A 24,588-nucleotide genomic window follows, 5' to 3' on the forward strand; every position below is an offset into this window, starting at 1 on the left:
TAGATTATTTTAAGGCATTTGGAAATCTAAGCTGCATCTTCAACTAATGTAAGCAGCTTAGATACTAAACCAATTTTGATAAAAGTTAGAAATGACTACATCAATAATTTTCTTTACTGCTAGTTTCATTTCAGGAATTGTTCTTTGTGATGATTATATTTACATGGTCACAAAACTAAACAATGGACATAGGAAAAAAAAAACAACCCCTTAATTATTTCAGTATTGTCTACCTTTTCTTTTGATGTAATAAGTTCCTATGATGTTTACTCTGTCACTTGGGGGCTGTCTCCACTGCTCCAAAACTGTAATAACATCAGATAATTATTTAATTCTGATATAAAGAACTCAAAAACTTCAAATTGGGGTGCCTGGGTGTTTCAGTCAGTTGAGCATCTGATTCTTGATTTTGGCTCAGGTCATCATCCCAGGGTCATGAGATCTAGCCCTGCATTGGGCTCTGCAGTGAACATGGAGCCTTCTTGGGATTCTCTCACTCCCTCTCTGCCCCTCTACCCTGCTCACACACACTCTGTCTCTAAAATAAAAATTTAAAAATCTTCAAATAATAATTTTTGGAACCCATCCTTTATAGCCTCTTGCCTTGTTTTAGGCTTAGTGATTGGCATAACCTTTTTTATTCCTATTCGTAACAATGATGTTCTGCTAAAACCAACACATGTTGACCATCTTCTTTATGCAGGGTGACAATACTGGGTATGGTGGGAGGATACAAATATACTAAAGATGTAATACATGCCTTCAAAGGGCTTATGGTAAATAGGTAAAAAAAAAGGGCAAAAACTGTTATATAAGCCAAAGGAGGGTAAATGTTATTAAAAGAACATAAGTAAGTGCCTAAGGAGCTTTGAAGAGTTGGCATTTCACCTGAGACTTGAAGATCAGGACAATTTTAGACAGGGACATGAGGAATTAGGGAAGGAAGTTCCTGGTAAAAGAAATAAAGCAAAAAACATCATGAATTTTACCATTTGATCCTTTCTTTGAATTTTCTTCTGTATCCAACCTCTTCCCATGCATTGCTCTCTACGTGGTTAATTCACATTTAGCATTTCAGACTCAATGGAGACCTCATCCTTCTGGAATCCTCCTCCATCCGGTAGGTTATGAATTCAGTTTGGGATTAAGGAATGTCTTTCTCAAGTGTTTTCCATTTCCATAAATTAGTCTCCTACCACTTAATTTCACAAGTTAGAATCCTAGGAATCATCCTTTTTACCTTCATCTCCATCCCTACATCCAGTTCAACATATGTCTCACTAATTCTATTTCCAAAATAAAGATTAAATGGGGCGCCTGGGTGGCTCAGTTGGTTAAGCGTCCAACTTTGGCTCAGGTCACGATCTCACGGTTTGTGAGTTTGAGCCCCAGGTCAGGCTCTGTGCTAATAGCTCAGAGCCTGGAGCCTGCTTCAGATTCTATGTCTCCCTCTCCCTCTGCCCCTCCCTTGCTCATGCTCTCTCTCTTTCTCTCTCAAAAATAAAAATAAACATTAAAAATCTCAAAATAAAGATTAAACAAATTTTAGACAAAATATGTGTCAGATACATACAATGGAATATTATTCAACCATAAAAAAAGAATTCTAGGGGCGCCTGGGTGGCTCAGTCGGTTAAGCATCCGACTTCGGCTCAGGTCATGATCTCGCGGTTCGTGAGTTCGAGCCCCGCGTCGGGCTCTGTGCTGACAGCTCAGAGCCTGCAGCCTGTTTTGGATTCTGTGTCTCCCTCTCTCTCTGACCCTCCCCCGTTCATGCTCTGTCTCTCTCTGTCTCAAAAATAAATAAACGTTTAAAAAAAAAAAAAAAGAATTCTATTTTAATGTTTTCTATGACATGGGTTGACCTTGAAAACATTATGCTTAGTGAAATAAGCCAGACACAGAAGGATAAATATCATATGATTCTACTTATATGAGTACTAATAATAGACAAATTCATAGAAACAGAAAGTAGAGGAGAGATTACTAGGGGCTGGAAGGAAAGGGCAGCTATTGTGTAATAGGTAAAGAATTTTTGTTGGACACAATGAAAAAGTTTTGAATATTTATAATAGTGATGGTTACACAACATTGTGAATGTACTAAATGCTACTGACTTGTGCACCTATAAATAGTTAAGATGGCAAATATTTTATGTATATTATATCACAATCAAAAAATTTTTAAAAAGTTAATTAAAATCCTTTTTCTGAAATTCTACTTGTTTGGTCCCAGTCACCACTACCTGTCACCTGGACTACCGAAATGCTCACATTGGATCTAGTCTCCACCTATCTGTACACACTCATTGTCTGCTACCTTTCCCTTCATTTACTTCTCTCTAGGGATACTCGATTTGTTACTATTATGAAAATACACAAAACTGTTATTCTGAAACAGTTGTAAACTTGCCATTTCCTTTTGGAGTATGCTTTTCCTCTGCCTCTCTGTTTGCTTGACTCTTTAGCATAATTTGTATTTCAATTGAAACATCCTTTCTTTCTTAAGGAGGTTTTTGCTGACCTACCTCATCAATGTGTTCTCTACTTCTTTTCCAACCTTTATTTTATATCACAGAACTCCATTTACTACTGCAGTGATCTCATTCTGTAGCTTTTCTTTTTACCAATGTATTTAGCTTGAGTAACCAAAAATGTGGTGATGCCATTGCCTAACATGGGAGGAGATAGGGAAAGACCATGTTTGATGCACAGTTAAGTTGGAAGGTTAGATAAACAAAAGGAAGGATAAAGTTCACCTGCATATATATGAATCTGGAGTTCAAAGAGCAAAAGATGGATTGGAGATACAAATGTGAAATTATTAAACTCTCAGTGATATTTAAGGCCACGAGAATGAACAAAATAATCCAGAGAAAAACTGAAGATTCAGAAGAAGAGGAGGCCTTGAACTAGGTCTTGAAGATCTTTAGAGATTCTATAAAGCAGAATTCAACAAATTAGAGAAGTAACTATCAAGAACAAAACCCAGAACTCTGTGGTTTGATGTAGGCCAATAATGGAAATGTGTCAAGAAGAAAGGAGTGGTCCTTTGTGTTGTATGAAGCTCTGGATTCAATTAAGGTGAACACAGCAAAGTTTACACTCAGTCTAGTGTCATGAAGATTGTTGTGGACCTTGATTAGAGTGCTTTCAGTGGAACACCATCATCTGGATAGGGTGGACAGAATAAGACCATGGTGGAGTATAAAGCAAATCGGAAGGAGGTAAGGAAAGGAAGAGTGTGTGGAATTGTTTACCTTAGAATAAGAGTGGGGAAAAGTGAGTGATGAGAAATCACAGGTTTTTGCACAGGCGTGAGACACCAACCTGTTCCTATGAGAGGAACACTAGTTCCTCTAGTTGGGAGCACTAGTAGGAGAAAAGAGCCTTGAATGGGAGGAAGCACGCTTTTTCCACTGATACAGAAGGCAACCAGCAGAACATGTGACAATATGAAGCAAGAATTTAGATTTGATAGTGGAAAGAGGAGGGAGTCCCCATTTGACGACCTGTGTCATCAGTGAATTGTAGGCGAGGTCATCAGCTGGGTTTACATGTGGAGGAGGGGAGTGAAGTTTGAGAAGAGATATGAGGATACAGAATAGTTGTCTTGGAGAGTGAGAAAGCCATCTCCTGGAAAAAGAATTGTGGCTGTTTTGCTGGGTAGAGTTAAATGCTCATGTAAGGTCTATAATCAGGTGAAGTGAAACCAATCAGGCAGGTTTTGCTACTTTGTAGGCAGGAGTGGAAACCAGAGATGGAGGGCTTCAATCCCAAATTTTGTCAGGCAAGTGATGGAGAGAGGGAATACGAGTACGTAAAAGAAAATTTTAAGAAATAAATCTAGAAAGATGAGCTGAGGCCAGTTCATGGAGTGCTCTGAATGTCAGGCTAAAAACATGAATTTTATTTCATAGGCAATGGGAAGCCATTGATGTTATTTCTCACTATGGAAGTGACATTACCCAAACCGTACTTCTTTATAATTAAATATTCTTTTAATGTAAAGTGTGAGATGGTTGAAGGACAGGAATAAATAAGACCATTTGTGAAGGACCAAAGATTAGATAATCATGATCTACATGAAAGTAAGCAAGAGTTGACTTGAGCCAGACCACTGAAGGATAAATTCCTAAGAGATCTTGGTATCTATCTTACATCTTGGTATCTAAGACCAGCTTTATGGGAGCATTAGGTCACTGGGGAGAGAATCATAAGGGCTAGGGTAGGATTAGGCAGGATATTATCTAAATATCTGTCTGGAATCTGTCTGTTTATTAACTAAACAAATGTGTGCAAGCACATAGGCATCAAGTGGTATATTGATCAATCACTAAATGAATGAGAGCCCAAGATGTAATCTGGAGTATTGAAACAAAATAAAAAAATCATACAGTTGTTGACCAGTAATGAAGCCACAGGATGTCAGGAAGAATTCAGGTAATGGTATGTAGGATGGGCAGGGTCAGGGTGGCTCAAGGCACAGAGTATGGCTAACACAGAAATGCTGGGTACTGGTCCAAAGTGCCAAGTGGAGCAGGGAGACCAGCCAGGTTAAAGAGTAGATGTAAGGGACTTTGGAACTAACGTTCAGTTCAGTTGTACAGGATTGGCCAATTTAATGACAAACTTCTGACGTGAACCATGAGTGTGCCAGATTTTAAGCCATCTAAGTATATGTACATGCTAGCGGTAACAGTTGAAATGCTAAAATGAAAAGTCACAAAAGAGCACAGTCGGAGATACGTCAGAATCAACTGGCTATGATACAGTGTTCAACAATCAGTAATACTTCAAATCATTCCTAGGATTTGACACTCTATTTCAACCTTGCATCCAGAAGCTGAGCTAGTGTCTGCATGGGTATCACTGGCAATCTGAAAGTACAACTGATTTTCTGGCAAATCTGTAATGCAGGTTGGTTTTGAATTTTTCATTTAATAAGCAAACTCATTCCATAACCTAGCAATTCATGAACATACTAAACAATAGAACACCAGGACAGACTCCCATTAACGTTTATTCAGGATCCATTCATCCATCCAACATTTCATGACTATCAGGTGTCAGGCACTGTGCTAGGCTATGGATACAAAGAAAAATAACTATCTCTTGTTTCTCTTCAAGAAAGCTCTAGTCTGTTAGTTAAAAAGAAAAGAATAAGCAAAGAGATGTTTATAATAGATGTTATGACTTTGGTGTACACAAGTTTTATTGGTTACATAATTCATGGGAGGGCCAAGGAGTAGTTGGGGAGATAGTAATGGTGATGGAAATAGTTGCAAAAGACTTTGTGAAGAAGGATCAGAAGAAAAAGGGAGCAAGGGTAGGGATTTGGGTAAAAGGTTATGACATCTTATGAAAAGGATATAGCTGGTGCAAAGCCTTTAGGTACCAAGCACAATGGTAATTTGTGGGGAGGGAGGGAAATTCCTAGTAGTTGTATATGGCTATAGTATTTCAATTATGTTCAAATTTGGCTCATTCCATGTAGATTTTATTTTTCTAGTGTAATCTTTTTATTATGGTTTTTCCCTTCCTTGATTTGAAGTTCAATCAAGATTTTTTTCACTCTTGCTTAACTTCCATAAGCACCAAATAATGTTTAAAATAATGGATGCATATAATAAATCCAGGAATAATATAAATAAAATTTCACCAAAATAGAAATATACATGTGAAACCAGTCATTAGAAATGGTAAGAGTATTTATTTATTACTTTAAATTAACCAGAAGGGAAGCTCATGTAATTGAGGCAATAAAAGACTGTAGGTCTATCACTTTTCTTTGGGAATGTTTTCAAAGAACCAAAGCCTTTGATATAACATAAATAAGAGTGTTCATCAGCATGTGCTCATGGGGAAGGAAAAAATAAAACCTCAAACCAGTTTCTATTTCCTTAAGAATTTATTCTGAACTGAATTCTTACCATCTTGGTACTGCTTTATTGACAAATAAATGAAGGTACTTTATTTTGTTTGCCAATATTCCCACATATACATCATTGTTTAGAGGCCACAGCTTCTGCTAAATAAATTACTTCCCTTTGGCTTTAGATCAAAAGCAACTTCAAAAGAAGGACATCTTTTCTCAAATTCAATTACTGGCTCTTGGGACTTATATGGAAAAGTTATGATTATAAAAAAGAAAAGATAGTTTGCTTGCATCTGGAAATGTTTATAGTATTAAGATAGATGGATTGTATAAGGTCTGGTTCTAATATCTTCTTGGGATACAATTATTGAAAGAAAAGCCCAAGCCTCACTTGTAGAGTAGGGAACTCTGTATTTCTCTCAATGTCTCCTGACATTCTCCTGGATTTGTGGTGTTAATTACATTCCGCTAACTTTCTCTTCTAAGACCCCACTAGTGTTAGCTGAGAAGGTCCTCAAGTAAAATCAATTAGATAAATGTGGCTTCCACTATCTTATGAAATCCTTTTTGAACCCTAGGTATAGTGATCATATACCTGGGATTCCATAGCATAATCCTGATTTCGCATATTTTTTGAGTATGAATGTAAATTTATATACTAGATCTTATGTCAGTCAGTATCTTGATTTTTAGTTCTAGTAATACGATCATTATAGATAGGTGAGATCTTACAACTTTGAAGTTAAAAGTTTATTTTAAAACTCTAGGTAATCTTTCAAAGATAGTAAACAAAATTAATATATGGATTAATATTATATGTAGTCTTTAAATGAAACTAGTGTCTGGTTGTGGCATACCTTATAAAAAATAAAAGCATATTGAAAATTATCTACCTTTTTATCAGAAATTTACCTAGCAACCTAGGATAAGACCGAAGATTTTGGCACTCATCCAGAGTCATAAAGACGTTTTTACTATACAGTGCCATCAAAATTGTTTCTCTGTAGAGCTGGGATAAAGAGACTGGAAGGGCCTGTTTGTCAAATAGATTGTTGACCTACTGGGATTGGCTTAGAGGATGAGACTTTTACTTGAAGTCAGAATCCTATTATACATAGCTCAGTGTGATAAAACTTTTATTACCTATCGTGTTATAAACTTAAGAATATTAGAGTTAAAGAAATGTTAGGATTTTATACAACTGAGAAAGTTTTATCCTATTGACCTGATTCTTTTAAGCACTTTTTCTGCTCTTGAGGACTCATAATAATTCTTGTTTTTGTCCATACATGGTGTCTGTGTGTCTCTACACCATCTCTCTTGCAACCTTTTATTTCCTTGGCCTCAGAAATTGACCTTTTTGAATTCTAATCAGTATATAACAATACAAGTTCAGTTTGTGACTGAGGGATCTTCCCACCTTTGTTTGCCAAGTTCTTTTCAGAATCCCCTGGAATGGGAACAGAGCTCTTTCTTTATTCAATAGGGATGGCCAATTAAAAAATGGGCCCTTGGACCATGTTTAGACCATCTTTGTGGAGCAGATGTTCTTTTCTTTTTTTTTTTTCATTATATGAAAGTTATTGTCAAATTAGTTTCCATACAACACCCAGTGCTCTTCCCAAAAGGTGCCCTCCTCAATACCCATCACCCACCCTCCCCTCCCTCCCACCCGCTATCAACCCTCAGTTTGTTCTCAGTTTTTAAGAGTCTCTTATGCTTTGGCTCTCTCCCTCTCTAACCTCTTTTTTTTTTCTTCCCCTCCCCCAGGGTCTTCTGTTAAGTTTCTTAGGACCACATAAGAGTGAAAACATATGGTATCTGTCTTTTTCTGTATGGCTTATTTCACTTAGCATCACACTCTCCAGTTCCATCCACGTTGCTACAAAGGACCACATTTCATTCTTTCTCATTGTCACGTAGTACTCCATTGTGTATACAAACCACAATTTCTTTATCTATTCATCAGTTGATGGACATTTAGGCTCTTTCCATAATTTGGCTATTGTTGAGAGTGCTGCTATAAACATTGGGGTACAGTGCCCCTGTGCATCAGCACTCCTGTATCCCTTGGGTAAATTCCTAGCAGTGCTATCACTTGGTCATAGGGTAGGTCTATTTTTAATTTTTTTGAGGAACCTCCACACTGTTTTCCAGAGCGGCTGCACCAATTTGCATTCCCACCACCAATGCAAGAGGGTTCCCGTTTCTCCACATCCTCGCCAGCATCTATAGTCTCCTGATTTGTTCATTTTGGCCACTCTGACTGGTGTGAGATGATATCTCAGTGTGGTTTTGATTTGTATTTCCCTGATAAGGAGCGACGTTGAGCATCTTTGCATGTGCCTGCTGGCCATCCGGATGTCTTCTTCAGACAAGTGTCTTTTCATGTTTTCTGCCCATTTCTTCGCTGGGTTATTTGTTTTTTGGGTGTGGAGTTTGGTGAGCTCTTTATAGATTTTGGATACTAGCCCTTTGTCTGATATGTCATTTGCAAATATCTTTTCCCATTCTGTTGGTTGCCTTTTAGTTTTGTTGGTTGTTTCCTTTGCTGTGCAGAAGCTTTTTATCTTCATAAGGTCCCAGTAGTTCATTTTTGCTTTTAATTCCCTTGCCTTTGGGGAGGTGTCAAGTAAGAAATTGCTACGGCTGAGGTCAGAGAGGTCTTTTCCTGCTTTCTCCTCGAGGGTTTTGATGGTTTCCTGTCTCACATTCAGGTCCTTTATCCATTTTGAGTTTATTTTTGTGAATGGTGTGAGAAAGTGGTCTAGTTTCAATCTTCTGCATGTTGCTGTCCAGTTCTCCCAGCACCATTTGTTGAAGAGACTGTCTTTTTTCCATTGGATGTTCTTTCCTGCTTTGTCAAAGATGAGTTGGCCATACGTTTGTGGGTCTAGTTCTGGGGTTTCTATTCTATTCCATTGGTCTATGTGTCTGTTTTTGTGCCAGTACCATGCTGTCTTGATGATGACAGCTTTGTAGTAGAGGCTAACGTCTGGGATTGTGATACCTCCTGCTTTGGTCTTCTTCTTCAAAATTACTTTGGCTATTCGGGGCCTTTTGTGGTTCCCTATGAATTTTAGGATGGCTTGTTCTAGTTTCGAGAAGAATGCTGGTGCAATTTTGATTGGGATTGCATTGAATGTGTAGATAGCTTTGGGTAGTATTGACATTTTGACAATATTTCTTCTTCCAATCCATGAGCAGGGAATGTTTTTCCATTTCTTTATATCTTCTTCAGTTTCCTTCATAAGCTTTCTATAGTTTTCAGCATACAGATCTTTTACATCTTTGTTTAGATTTATCCCTAGGTATTTTATGCTTCTTGGTGCAATTATGAATGGGATCAGTTTCTTTATTTGTCTTTCTGTTGCTTCATTGTTATTGTATAAGAATGCAACTGATTTCTGTACATTGATTTTGTATCCTGCAACTTTGCTGAATTCATGTATCAGTTCTAGCAGACTTTTGGTGGAGTCTCTCGGATTTTCCATGTATAATATCATGTCATCTGCAAAAAGTGAATGCTTAACTTCATCTTTGCCAATTTGGATGCCTTTGATTTCCTTTTGTTGTCTGATTGCTGATGCTAGAACTTCCAGCACTATGTTAAACAACAGCGGTGAGAGTGGGCATCCCTGTCGTGTTCCTGATCTCAGGGAAAAAGCTCTCAGTTTTTCCCCGTTGAGGATGATGTTAGCTGTGGGCTTTTCATAAATGACTTTTATGATGTTTAAGTATGTTCCTTCTATCCCGACTTTCTCGAGGGTTTTTATTAAGAAAGGTTGCTGAAGTTTGTGAAATGCTTTTTCTGCATCGATTGACAGGATCATATGGTTCTTATCTTTTCTTTTATTAATGTGATGTATCACGTTGATCGATTTACGAATGTTGAACCAACCCTGCATCCCAGGAATGAATCCCACTTGATCATGGTGAATAATTCTTTTCGTATGCTGTTGAATTCGATTTGCTAGTATCTTATTGAGAATTTTTGCATCCATATTCATCAGGGATATTGGCCTGTAGTTCTCTTTTGTTACTGGGTCTCTGTCTGGTTTAGTAATCAAAGTAATACTGGCTTCATAGAATGAGTCAGGAAGTTTTCCTTCCCTTTCTATTTTTTGGAATGGCTTGAGAAGGATAGGTATTATCTCTGCTTTAAACGTCTGGTAGAACTCCCTTGGGAAGCCATCTGGTCCTGGACTCTTATTTGTTGGGAGATTTTTGGTAACTGATCCAATTCCTCCACTGGTTATGGGTCTGTTCTAGCTTTCTATTTCCTCCTGATTGAGTTTTGGAAGCGTATGGGTGTTTAGGAATTTGTCCATTTCTTCCAGGTTGTCCAGTTTGTTGGCATATAATTTTTCATAGTATTCCCTGATAATTGCTTGTATCTCTGAGGGATTGGTTGTAATAATTCCATTTTCATTCATGATTTTATCTATTTGGGTCTTCTCCCTTTTCTTTTTGAGAAGCCTGGCTAGAGGTTTATCAATTTTGTTTATTTTTTCAAAAAACCAGCTCTTGGTTTCATTGATCTGCTCTACAGTTTTGTTTTGTTTTTTGATTCTATATTGTTTATTTCTGCTCTGATCTTTATTATTTCTCTTCTTCTGCTGGGTTTAGGCTGCCTTTGCTGTTCTGCTTCTATTTCCTTTAGGTGTGCTGTTAGATTTTGTATTTGGGATTTTTCTCGTTTCTGAAGATAGGCCTGGATTGCAATGTATTTTCCTCTCAGGACTGCCTTCTCTGCATCCCAAAGTGTTTGGATTGTTGTATTTTCATTTTCGTTTGTTTCCATATATTTTTAAATTTCTTCTCTAATTGCCTGGTTGACCCATTCACTCTTTAGTAGGGTGTTCTTTAACCTCCATGCTTTTGGAGGTTTTCCAGACTTTTTCCAGTGATTGATTGCAAGCTTCATAGCATTTTGGTCTGAAAGTATACATGATAAGATCTCAATTCTTGTATACTTATGAAGGGCTGTTTTGTTGCCCAGTATGTGATCTCTCTTGGAGAATGTTCCATGTGCACTGGAGAAGAAAGTATATTCTGTTGCTTTGGGATACAGACGTCTAAATATATCTGTCAAGTCCATCTGATCCAATGTATTATTCAGGGCCCTTGTTTCTTTATTGACCGTGTGTCTAGATGATCTATCAATTTCTGTAAGTGGAGTGTTAAAGTCCCCTGCAATTACCACATTCTTATCAATAAGGTTGCTTATGTTTGTAATTGTTTTATATATTTGGGGGGCTCCGTATTTGGCACATAGACATTTATAATTGTTAGCTCTTCCTGTTGGATAGACCCTGTAATTAGTATATAATGCCCTTCTTCATCTCTTGTTACAGCCTTTAATTTAAAGTCTAGTTTTTCTGATATAAGTATGGCTACTCCAGCTTTTTTTGACTTCCAGCAACATGATGAATAGTTCTCCATCCCCTCACTTTCAATCTGAATGTGTCCTCAGGTCTAAAATGAGTCTCTTGTAGACAGCAAATAGATGGATCTTGTTTTTTTATTCATTCTGATGCCCTGTGTCTTTTGGTTGGCACATTTAGTCCATTTACATTTAGTGTTATTATGGAAAGATATGGGTTTAGAGTCATTGTGATGTCCGTAGGTTTCATGCTTGTAGCGATGTCTCTGGTACTTTGTCTCACAGGATCCCCCTTGGGATCCCTTGTAGGGCTGGTTTAGTGCTGATGAATTCCTTCAGTTTTTGTTTGTTTGGGAAGACCTTTATCTCTCCTTCTGTTCTAAATGACAGGCTTGCTGGATAAAGGATTCTTGGCTGCATATTTTTTCTGTTCATCACATTGAAGATTTCCTGCCATTCCTTTCTGGCCTGCCAAGTGTCAGTAGAGAGATTGGTCACGAGTCTTATAGGTCTCCCTTTATATGTTAGAGTGTGTTTATCCCTAGCTGCTTTCAGAATTTTCTCTTTATCCTTTTATTTTGCCAGTTTCACTATGACATGTCGTGCAGAAGATTGATTCAAGTTACATCTGAAGGGAGTTCTCTGTGCTTCTTGGATTTCAATGCCTTTTTCCTTCCCCACATCCGGGAAGTTTTCAGCTATTATTTCATCAAGTACACCTTCACCTCTCTCTTCCTCTTCTGAAATACCAATTATGCGTAGATTATTTCTCTTTAGTGCATCACTTAGTTCTCTAATTTTCCCCTCATACTCCTGGATTTTTTAATTTTTCTTTTCTCAGCTTCCTCTTTTTCCATAATTTTATCTTCTAGTTCACCTATTCTCTCCTCTGCCTCTTCAATTCGAGCCGTGGTTGTTTCCATTTTATTTTGCAGCTCGTTTATAGCATTTTTAGCTCCTCCTGACTGTTCCTTAGTCCCTTGATCTCTGTAGCAATAGATTCTCTGCTGTCCTCTATACTGTTTTCAAGCCCAGCGATTAATTTTATGACTATTATTCTAAATTTACTTTCTGTTATATTGTTTAAATTATTTTTGATCAGTTCATTAGCTGTTGTTATTTCCTGGACATTGTTTTGAGGGAAATTCTTCCTTTTCGTCATTTTGGATAGTCCCTGGAGTGATGCGGAACTGCAGGGCACTTCCCCTGTGCTGTCTTGAGTAACTTGAGTTGATGGGCAGGGCCACAATCAGACCTGATGTCTGCCTCCAGCCCACCGCTGGGGCCACAGTCAGACTGGTGTGTACCTTCTCTTCTCCTCTCCTAGGGGTGGAATTCACTGTGGGGTGGTGTGCCCCATCTGGGCTACTTGCACACTGCCAGGCTTGTGGTGTTGGGGATCCAGCATATTAGCTGGAGTGGATCGGCAAGGTGCACAGGGGTGGGAGGGGCAGGCTCAGCTCGCTTATCCTTCAGTGATCTGCTTTGGGAGGGGCCCTGTGGCACCAGGAGGGAGTCAGACCCACCGCCGGAGGGATGGATCCGCAGAAGCACAGCATTGGGTGTTTGGAAGGTGCAAGCAAGTGCCCTGGCAGGAACCAGTTCCCTTTGGGATTTTGGCTGGGGGATGGGTGAGGGAGATGGCGCTGTCGAGCGCCTTTGTTCCCTGTCAAGCTGAGCTGTGTCATCCAGGGCTCAACAACTCTCCCTCCAGTTGTCCTCCAGCCTTCCCACTCTCTGAGCAGAGCTGTTAATGTATAACCTTCCAGATGTTAAGTCCCGCTTGCTGTCAGAACATACTCCCTCCAGCCCCTCGGCTTTTGCAAGCCAGACTCGGGGGCTCTGCTTTGCCAGTGGGCCACCCCTCAGCCCCGGCTCCCTCCCGCCAGTCCGTGTAGCGCGCACCGCCTCTCCACCCTTCCTACCTTCTTCCATGGCCCTCTCGTCTGTGCTTGGCTCCAGAGAATCCATTCTGCTAGTGTTCTGGTGGTTTTCTGGGTTATTTAGGCAGGTGTAGGTGGAATCTAAGTGATCCGCATGACGCAGTAAGCCCAGCGTCCTCCTACACCGCCATCTTCCTTTAATCCCTCTGGAGCAGATGTTCTAACAGCGGGCCTTGGTCAAGATGGCAGCTTGATGTTGCAGGACTTCCCGGTCTTACCAGAAAAGCAGAGCAACATTCTCAGCTCTAATTTCTGGGATGAAGGAAAGCACCTATAGAAGAGCTATAATGTTTTCAGATCTTATAGGCACCAATTATTATGCCAGCATAATTAACACACTTCTCCTGGTTCCAGTTGCATATTAAGCAAATCAGGACTGATGCTGTTCCTCTTACATTCACTGTTTATTTCTTCTCAGTTATATGGGTTTTTTTGTTGTTGTTGTTGCTGTTGTTTTTGTCTAGCACCAAATTGTGGTTTTATTTGATTGAGGATTTAGTAGGATAATCTGGTACAAGGCAGTAGATCTTTAAAAATAAATATTCTTACAGACCACCACAATATGCATAGGGGTATATATCTAATATATACACAAGCGTATATATCTAACACTATCCTACTACCAGAAATCAATCCTGTGCCTTCAAAGAGAAGACACCCACTTTGTTCAGCAGACTCTTGTTCTATGCATTCTTTCTAGAGTATTCATTCATTCCTCCAAAGTTATTCATGTTACCAATATAGTTATTCTCTAACTTCAGCCTTGTATCAGGAAACATTGAGTCATCAAAAGAAATAATATTGAGGTTTCTGGGGAATGCAGGAGAGAACATCATTCACTTTTTCTACTTTGGCATCAAGATGTTTGTACCAGGAACAGCTCCAGTGGTGTTCCAACTCTCTGACAATTGTAACCCACAGATTCTCCCATTTATCTTATGTTGACAAATATCCATCTGCCAGTGTTTGATAAGGGTTCAACTACTTCTCTGCAAATTTCTAGGAGGAGACACCTTTCTTCTCAGCTCTAGTCTGGGTTCTTTAACAGCATTGCCAAACAGCACATGCCCTTCTGGTGATCATAGCAGTCTCCATGGTTAAGTAGGGAAACTTTGAAGTTGATCCAGTTCCAATTCCCATGTGCCTTGTTTGACATTAGCTGGCGTTTGCACTATTATCCCACCTCTCAGGATACAGAAGCCAGGAGACTTAAAAAAAATCCTAAGGGATGGATAGAAGGAAGGATACCATTTCCTGATAATAGTATAATTCCAAAATTAGTCTTACAAACAAAGGAGGGAGGGGACCTTGACATCATTGAATTCCCACAGCTGGTATAGCTACAAAGGTCCAAATTTTGGACCCCTACCAAAAATTTTAGAATGGATCTTCTTACCCTTTGTTAATTATAAAATAAATATATTTCCAGACCTTTTGCAAAGGAAGGGCCTAAATACGCAGTTGGGAAGTGATACGGAGAGAAAGAAGATACATTTTGTACTTCACTGACAAGATAGACCTTATCTTCATCTCCTGGGTATTTTCTACAAGTTTGTAAGCGTAACTAAGGTAGATTAAAGAGGACAATGAGAGGTTTTTTTGGTCTTCTGTCCAGAATGTTTTCCCATCTTTTTTTCTGATACCATTTCCTAACCCTTGACCTCTGGCATGTGACACACTTGTGGTCCATGAAAAGATCCCACTGTCTTGGCCATAGCCATCAATCCATGGGTAAGAATATGATATAAGTAGGGTCGATAAAATTCCTGTGTAAGATTCTGAATAGATTCTGTGAGAAAGAAGTTCTGTTCCCTGGAGTTGGAAATAAATTTAGGTTCTTTAGCTGCAAGTATTATAAGCCAATACTGACTACTTAAAGCAAAAAAGCAAAAAAAAAAAAAAGAATGCTTATTAGGAGAGTAAGATGGCAAGTCACAAGGATCTTCCTGGGCAGGAGGAAAGGGACATTGTGATTAAACAGTCCCATAGGACTTCAGAGAATGGGAGAGGAACACATCTCCCAAGGAAAATCATGCTTCTACCAAAGACAGAAGGAAGTGGCTGTGAGCAGGCAGAAACAGATGTTCACTATAGACCAGGGCAGCCAGGGCGTCTCCGGATCTGGGCCTGCAGTAGCTCAAGTAGAGCTAGTATCAAAGAAGAGCCGAATGAGCAGTCCACGAACCCTGTGCTTCAGCCTGCTGAGAATAGTTACAGTTTGGTTTTTGTCACTTGCACCCAACAGAGTCTGGAGCAACACCTAGTTTTCATGGGAGTGATTTTCAAGACTAGAGGTTTCTAGAATGTCCTTTTGAAAATTAGAACCACCCTAAATTTGCACATAGTTAATAAGTCACATTTCTTGGGATCTTCATGATGCATCCCCAAGCTTTTCAGGCTCCTGGCGCAGTTGCTTGTCCTTGAGGGGACTTCTGAAATCAGACTTCGGCTGTGGAGTTCTACTTAAGGAAGCCAGCCTATTTCAGGAAGACTTCAGTGGACAAAGGAAGAGACAAACTGACAGGCAATCTCTGAATGAAACCTAGAGATTATAAGGATGAATATAAGCTATTCTCTGCCATAAATATTAAAACTCCTTAGGAACTTCTTAGAAAGTACATCTCGAAGTTACCACTCCTACACTCTCTCACTGTCCCTATTATGACTTGCTGGTGTTTCCTGGTCTACATGTAAAATATCTCACCTTGGAATAGCTTCTGGAATTTGAGGATTCAGTGGGAGTGCTTAACAGAATACTCTTTTCTGCAGATGCGGGGATAATCATGTGTATGTTTGAGGGGGAAGATATCTACTTTTTGTTTTCCCAAGTTCTTGTCAGTTTCTGTGATGGCAGTAACACCCTTGACAGCAGTAGGGAAGTACAGGCAGTCTGTTTATGCTTTGACCAAATATCAGACTGAACCCCATGCAGCCTGATGAAATGGGTGGTGAACAGTGCATTTCGACAATGTTTGAACATTTGCAACAGTGAGATCCCAGGGCCTTCTTTGTTACGTTCTTCGAAAATTCTGGTAAGATAAACATCTGTGTTCAGTAGTGAAAGAATGTTGGTGTAGAACTATCGATCAAGTAACTGGTTCTTAATATGAGGAAGGACAGGCTTATGAAGAGCTGTGCTGAGAGAAAGTCAAAAAGGGCAGGATGGCATTGTTGAAAAAAATCTGGACACAAATGGACAGCTACTCAAGATTGGCCTTACTCCAGCAAATCGGAATATAACCTCTCTCTAAATGCTTGGAACTCCACCAAGACAAGATTTTATTTGGGCCCAAAGCACTCTCATTAAAATACACTTAAACTTGACAAGGTGTTAGTCATTACATCCCAGTGAGGATTGTTTTAATCACTGTTTTTTTCCCAGTTGAGATTTCATAGAACATGAAATACACCACATTAACCACCTTAAAGTGTAAAATTCATTCATTTTCCTATATTAACAATGTTGTATAACCACTGTTACTATTTAATTCCAGAATGTTCTTATCACCCTCAAATCCCAGGGTTTTTTTTGTGTTGTGTTGTTGTTGTTTTGTTTTGTTTTTAACACCAAGTTTCTATAGGAGCTTTGATCCTAAGGAAGTTTACAGGAAGAGAGAGAATAAGAGGGTTGAGTCCTTGGGGTGGACATCATGATAAAAGATACTCTTGAAAATTTTGGTCCCAGTTGACTGATACAGTTGGTTGATAAAGAGATAAATCTCTTAAATTTTATTTGAACAATATAGAACAGCAATAGTCTAATCATTAAAATGACTAGTGTTTAAAAACAGCCTTGTGCCAAGTGGGTGATGGGCATTGAGGAGGGCACCTGTTGGGATGAGCACTGGGTATTGTATACAAACCAATTTGACAATAAATTTCATGTATAAAAAAACAAACAAAAACATCTTTGTGTCACTGAATATCACTGAAATGTCATTCCTTTTCCATGCCTGCTTGAACACAATGGCTAGCTCTATTCAGACACTGAGTCCTGGATAAGCTTGTCCTGGGATCTACCTTCACTAACTGGGAGAATCTTCTGAACAGGAGTAAAATTGAGAGATGACTTAGAATTGATATTGCCGTCACTGGGGCAATGGCAACTTGTATGTGTAGGCTAGATACCTTACTTGGTATACTAGCTGTGCATATTAGGAGAAAAGAATGAAAAGGAAAAAAAAATCCAGAACAGTACATTTGTACACTGGCTTGAAATCTCTGAACCAGGTCTCTGATGTTCTGTTAAAAGATAGGTGTTCCATCACAGCAAGTGATTTCATGCTCATGTACCAACAAGGGGACTTAGTCACCAATGTCTTTTGCATAGGAGCTTTGTCCTTTTAAGCAAAGGAAGCAAAGGACACAAAGATTGTTTCTGAAACTTAACTTTAGGTTCTTGTGTACTAAGGTTTACCCAAAGGCGAGTCTTAAGGGGTACAGTAGGCATTTTAGTGAATTATGGTGGTAAATAAAGCTGTAAGCACTTCAGACGCAGGCTGTGGAAATGACGGAAGGAATCTGCCTTGGGCTGTGATTATTTGCACAAAGTAAAATCCACAAACAACGCTCAGGCTGTAAGTTTCCTGCTGTGCCAGTTTTATAAGAAAGGTGTTTTTCTTTTCGGTTGAACTTTCCATTGACTTAAATCATTTATTTCCTTGGAGGTAATTTAAGTACATAGCCAATGAAGTAGTTTACTGTGTTGATGTAAAACGAAAAGGAAAAAGTTTGGTAACTCACTGTTTGATCCGTGAGAATATGCTTAAAGGTATTCCTAATATTCTGATCAGGAACATCCCTCTGATCAGAAGAGCTGAATGCCAACCTACTATATATACAGATTTACTTAGAAAATGAACCAAACGAGGAAAAAAATTGCACACTTGGGTAAAAAATATTCTAATTTATTTGGAAATATCTCCATCTGCTTGTTAGAACTACAGACATAATCTGTAATTATAACACAGAAGTAGGTTTACGTCAATCCAAGTAGCATGTCATTTAGAATAAAAACTGTTTTGCCCTCTTGCAATTTCAGTTGTTACAATAAGGCAGGCCTTTAGAGTAGGCACCCATGATGACACTTGGTGGAGGATGGAAGGGGATTCCTTTCCCATAGTAGTTTGGTTCACTCTCCATTTTTATGGGGTCTGAAATTGTACCATTGGGCATTTATTTCTTGGATCATGAAGTCCTTTTGTTCATCAAGAAGAATCTACTTAAAAATTGCCACTACTCATGGGTGGGTGACTCATGAGGCAAGCATTGCGTTATATTTTAACTTGACCACTAGTTGAGACTCTATTGGACACGTTGGTTTTGTCCCTTACTCTTTCTTTCTAGTAATGGGTTATCCCTTCCTTTAAGGGAGTGCTTCTCTCCCAGACCAGCCCAGTGCTTCTGTTGGGAGTTGCCAGTCAGAACATTCTTCTTTTCCACCCTGATTTCCCTCTATCATGCCACCCAGTGGCAGGGTGCATGACCGGAACCTTGCCCAACCGTAGTACCCCACCCTTGGCCACAAAGATTGGGTCATGTCCCTGCATGGGTATCCAACTCAAGCTAGGAAAGAATGCTTTATTGTACTTTTTCTAACTGGGAGTTGGTGGAAAAATGCTTTCTTTTCTCTCTGGAGGAAAGATGGGGACAGCCTCTAGTTGCTTATGGCCACGTTTCCAGTCTCTTCTGACATCCCACTTGAGAGAATGAAGTCTCAATGGAGACAGAAGCAGAGATGAGTGTTGTCAGAATGTTTTGATAGTGTCTGAGACTCTGTATCCATTCGACTATAAGGCTAATGGCATGCCCTTTCTTAGTTTGTTTATGCCAATAAATCACCCTTTCTCCTTAAGCTATTATGACTGGGACATCTGTCATTTGCAAACAGAGGTCTGAGAACTGAAAACAAACATTTTATAAAAGGATACAAGATAACTAGAGGAGGGCTATTGTTCTGGTCTAGACATGTGTGTGGGAGGTGGGTCAACCCTAACTGGTGTGTGTTTAAATGGAGGGCATTGTGTGTTAAAGCTACCGACATCTTTGCAGACTTTACTTTCAAGTGTGTTAAGACGTAGGACAAGGTGACCACAGTCTCTGCGAATGAAAGCCAATATGACTGTGGGGCCACAAGTGCTTTGACAGTCTCCTGGACTATTGAATTCAGGTTGAGGAACATGGGAGTAGTGGGAGAGCAAGAAAGTGCAAATATTTGATTTAAGTCAGTCCACTGACTCACTTTTTCAGCCAAAAAAGGAAGCAACATATAGGTCCAAAACGAGTCACTCTTTTCATCCCTGATTGACCTTGGAACATCTGCCCTTATTTAAATTTGTAGCTGTTCATAATGCATTCAGGTTTTGTGGATTTTTCTTCTAGTAGCTTAAAAAAAACAAATACAGAGAAAAAAATGGGCACAGAAGGTGGGACTTAATGTTTTCTACCCTCTTTGAACCATGAGAGTCCCAGTACCTCAGGATAATTTCATTTTGACCTACTCAAATATCAAAAGGACAAAATTAGACAGGATTTTTCATTAGACAGGATTTGTCATTAGACAGCAGATGATATTTTTGTCAACGATGAGAATTATATACCTTGCAGTATTATCTCTTTCACTAGATGAAAAATATAGTCGATAAGTTGAAAGCTTCTCTCAGGTGAATTGGAGAACTTTCTCCAATGTGCTGTACAATTATTATCAGTTTCTTATTACACAACTAACCTGAAATCTGGCTATGGTGTCCTAGGATAAAGACCTTTAAATGGATAATATCGTTGAGTGGATTTTATTCCCTAGGTTTTCATGGTGGCAAAAGCAAATTCATAAGCTATCATTATGTTTTGTGGAAAGAGAAAAACAAATTGACCTTCAGCATTTTTTTTTTTCAAGATGACTGTGTTCCATGCCATTTCATCCCCAGGATAGCACTTTTCAAAATAGAAAATTAAATCCAAACTCATATTAAAAGCTCTACCACATGGCCGGGATGCTGATGTGTCTCCCTTTCTGAAGCCACCACATCGCCTACTTTCCCCTCCTCCATTTATTTCCACGGTCCTCCTCTTTTTCCAGAATTATTTATGAATAATAAAGGAAACCAGAGGAAGAATAAGGGCATGTTTCTGGTTTTACAAGAATGCCACACACGAGAGGAGGACATTTATCCAGGGGCCCACGGTTTTGCAAGAGATCCACCAGGCAGAATGAGGATGGATAGCCCTTCTGTAGAACAGAGACAAAATAGCCTTCTGTTCAGAGGTGCATAGGCACACTGGGTAGTGTAAGTGGCTGTCTGGAGGCTCATGGCCTTAGGTGTTGCTCACACTAATCTGGGGCAAAGTAACCAACATCCCTAAGCCTCTGTTTATTCTTTGGGGATCCATAAACGTACTTACTTCAGAGCTTATTCTGAGACTTAAATTCATGTGAAGTGCTTAGCAAAATGCCTGGCACAATGTATTAAATGGTAACTCATATCATGGCTAATGATGACGGTCTGAGGGGTCTTTTTCCCCCAATGTGTGTTTATAGTCTCTTAGAGAAGACTTGTTAAAGATCTACACCAAAGCGGCTATTAAAATCTTTCTAAACCACCCAGATTTCCTCCTCTCCCAGCCTTGCCTGCTTGGTTCTGGCTCATTCACCTATTGTTTAAACGCTTTTTTTTTTTTTTTTTTTTTTTTTTTTTTTAACTTCCCTGGGCCTGCCTTAGCCTACAGGCCTGTCCACACTCATCTCCTCGCTCCACTCAAGAGCTTCATCTGTCGGGTCCTCCTTTGGCTCACCTCCCTCACTGCCGCCCAGCTTGTGCAGAGACGCTTATCAGTTCTACCAAGTCCAGCTCTTCAGCCTCAGAGACTTTGCTTTAAGGAACTGCTTATTCATTCTCTGCCTCACTTACAGTGAAAGTGAACCCAGCCTGGAGTCAGTAGTTTGTGTAATGTCACTATTCATGTGGAAAGGAGGTCAGGCCAGGCCAGACCTGCATGCTGTTGGGCCAGTATGCTGCCTGGCACTGTGGCCCTGCTTTTAGCTCTGTTGCCAATAAAACCATGTATCTCGCAGGATAGAGGGCCAGCGTGCAACTGTCACGTGGTAATACTGACCTCTAGGGGCTGGCTTTCCTTCACACAGAGTCTTTATCTTCTCATTCAGTTCCAGGACTGTGATGGCAGCCTCTTGCTTAGCTGTTGCCAAATCAGTTTGCAGCTTTTTCAGTTTCCTTTTGTGCTTTAGTTTCTTTAAAAAAAAAAAAAAAAAAAAAGAGTTTCCATCACTAGAGACCGATGCATCAAAGGAATAAAAAGAACTAATGAAGTCAGGACAAACATGGCCTCGAAGCCCAGCTTACATGAACTGCTCTTGGATTATCTAGCTGAAGCCCTTTCTGAGGTCTGTGACGCGTAGTGCTTGTGACCCTGTTGAAGCATTGCGGTAATAAAAGCCACTCTCTACATTCGAGTATCTTTTACCCTCTTGAAAGGTTTTCATGTGCATCCGAACCTTGTATTTTGGTCATTTGTAATAGAGGCAATTGGAGATCAATTTTAGTTGGCAGTTGGCATTTTACCACTGAGGTGCCAGTGCCTAAAAGGGTCTGACTTTTTTTCCCAGTCTGCAAGTAAACTCCCGTGAGATAGAGCTTTGTTTCTGTGTCATGTTCCACCCTAACACCATAATGGTTTGCATTCAAATAAACTCTGAAGAGTGTGATGCTAGCATGAAATGCTGATGTTTGCAGATATTTACCATGGTATCTATACAGGGAAAGTGATCGGGGGTACAAATGGTTAAGCAGTAGAAGACAGGAATTGCTTGCTATGAAATAATCTGATTGATGACATCTAAACCTTTGAAAGAACTACTTTAGGAAGGTGTTACATAACCCAAGGGTTCACCTTGAGACTTTATGACTACTCCTTTTATGGGTGGCAAAATGAATTTGATTTGTCAAAACCAGATGTAGCTGTCACTACAGAGAAGCCGTCTATTGTGAAAAGTTTCGTATTTGCACTTGGGTGATGCTATCTTTCCACTGATGGGCTCACTTTGCCAAGTCTGTATGGACTGGTAATTAGGAATCCCAGAAAATAAATGACTAACACTTCTTATCAGACCTAAATCTTGAGATAGAGGAAAAGAATGGCTTTTGCACACCAAGGAAAACTTCACATAGAAAACATCAGGTGGTAGGGAATGGCTCCCTTTTTTTTTGAGAGTGAAGCCAGTAAAATCAGTTTTTCAAATATGGGATTAGATAGTCATGGACATCCCATTTCATTCATTCATTCATTCATTCATTCTTTTTTTTAGAGAGTGAGCTGGGGAGAGGGGCAAAGAGATAAAAAAAAGAGAGAAAGAATCTCAAGCAGGCTCCACGCTGAGCCTGGAACCCAACACAGAGCTTGATCCCACAACCCTATGATCATGACCTGGGCTGAAATCAAGAGGTGGACACTCAATGGACTGAGCCACCCAGGCCCCCCTAAGCCCCCCATTTTAAAGACAGATCGTCTTTTAGACTGAAGCAGGATTAGGATTTCACGAAAGCTGAAATAACGACATACATATGGCTAAGACAGAATGTGTTATTCAAATGAGCATGGTAGTCATGGAACTTCTAGGGAGTTGGAAGGGTAGAATCTGGCATGGTTCCCCAGCACGGTTCAGTTGAGAGGTGCCCTGATCCACAACGTGAGTTCCTGGTTGGTTCAGCAGTTCTCCTAGAGTGTAGTTAGTAATCACAGACTCATTCCATTATGCTAATTATGAAGCACCCTTTTGGTGTCAGTCATGATGCTGTCCAGTTGTTGAAACATCATTGCTGATAAGGCTCCATGGAACTCACAGCTTCTAACTACTTCCATGCCTCTGAGTCTGTTCATCAAAAGCCTTCACCATCTGGCCCACCCTTAGGGTTAGTTCAGGGAGAAACTGAGCTGATCAAGAAATGCCTGGGTGTTTGATAGCTTTGTTTCCCAAAGTAAGTTATTAGAGTGGCATGTTCATTGTTACCTCCCTATCTTATCAGTTGGTTTCTGTTTGTTCATGAGGACCTCATCCATTGCAGGTCTGGGGTGATAATGCCTCTGAGGCCCTGTGTGATTTTCCATGTCCTGTCCTGATGCTGCTTCAGGACTGTTCCATGCTCAGATTTTTCACCCTTTGTTTTTATCATTTAGAACTTAGGGGCTAGAAAGTGGGAGGAATGATGTTGAAAGTGAGAAAGTAAAGGAAATGAGGGAAAGAATGGCAAAGGGATTCTTAAGACAGTGTTAACTGAAAGAGTCAGAAAAAGGGGCACGTGGGTGGCTCAGTTGTTTAGGCATCTGACTCTTGATTTTGGCTCAGGTCATGATCTCTTGTTTCGTGGGACCAAGCCCCACATCCAGCTCTGTGCTAACAGTGGGGAGCCTGCTTGGAATTCTCTCTAATCTCTCTTTCCTCCCCTCCCCCGCACTCTTTCACAGCGCACATGCTCTCTCTCTCAAAATAAATAAACTTAAAAAAAAGTGTCAGAAAAGAACCAATAATGGCATGTGTACTGACACATTAGAGATTAAGTGTGAGGGTGAATGTACCTTACACTGACCTATATAAAAAAGTTAGGGTGATGGATAGAAAGAGTAACCAATAGACAAGTGACAAATCAGAGTTAGCAAAACAGTAATTTAATCTAGTTATTAAGTATATAGATGTTTACTGTAAAAGTCCTTCAACTTTTCCATGCTTGGAACTTTCTATAAGAAAATACTGAGAGGAGTAAGAAGAAAAGATTTCATTTCATCACATTGCTTCTCCCTTAATTTTTTTTTTTTTTATCACTTTAGGTTGTTTTATTTTATGCCCCCCCCCTCGCTCCCTCCCCACCAAAGAAAAAAAAAAACCACCCCACAAATCCTCTAATAAGAATTGCAGGTGGTTTTCTTGGGAGGTAATGAGAAGCAACACTTTGAAGATATATAACATAGAAAAAAAGTAAAGGTTGTGCTAATGAATGGATTTCCACTGTTGTCAAATTGGTCTCTGTCCTACTGGAAAACTTCTTTTTTTTAAATTCGAGTTAGTTAACATATAATGTAGTATTGGCTTCAGAAGTAGAATTTAGGCATTCATCAGTTAGATACAACACTCAGTGCTTATCCCAACAAGTGCCCAAACCATTGCCCATTTAGTCCATTCCCCACCCACCTCCCCTCCAGCAACCCTCAGCTTGTTCTCTATTGTTAAGACTCTGTTATGGTTTGCCTCCCTGTTTTTATCTTATTTTACTTTTCCTTCCCTTCCCCTATTTTCACATTTTGCTTCTTAAATTCCACCTTTGAGTGAAATCATAGCATACTTGTCTTTCTCTGACTTAATTCACTTAGCATAAT

The 24,588-nt window shown here is 39.6% G+C and overlaps 1 protein-coding gene across 1 annotated transcript in view; it reads right to left on the reverse strand.

Annotated features, from left to right (window-relative positions):
- CCDC192 (coiled-coil domain containing 192) overlaps window positions 1–24,588 on the reverse strand; it is a 219,107-nt gene that overhangs the window by 46,396 nt on the left and 148,123 nt on the right. Inside the window, 1 exon segment of the mRNA XM_086705004.1 lies at window positions 21,319–21,451. Coding sequence (XP_086561130.1) covers window positions 21,319–21,451 — 133 coding nt within the window.

Source organism: Puma concolor, chromosome A1 (genome assembly GCF_028749965.1).
Source record: "Puma concolor isolate L17-30 chromosome A1, mPumCon1.1.hap2, whole genome shotgun sequence".
Lineage (NCBI taxonomy): Eukaryota > Metazoa > Chordata > Mammalia > Carnivora > Felidae > Puma > Puma concolor.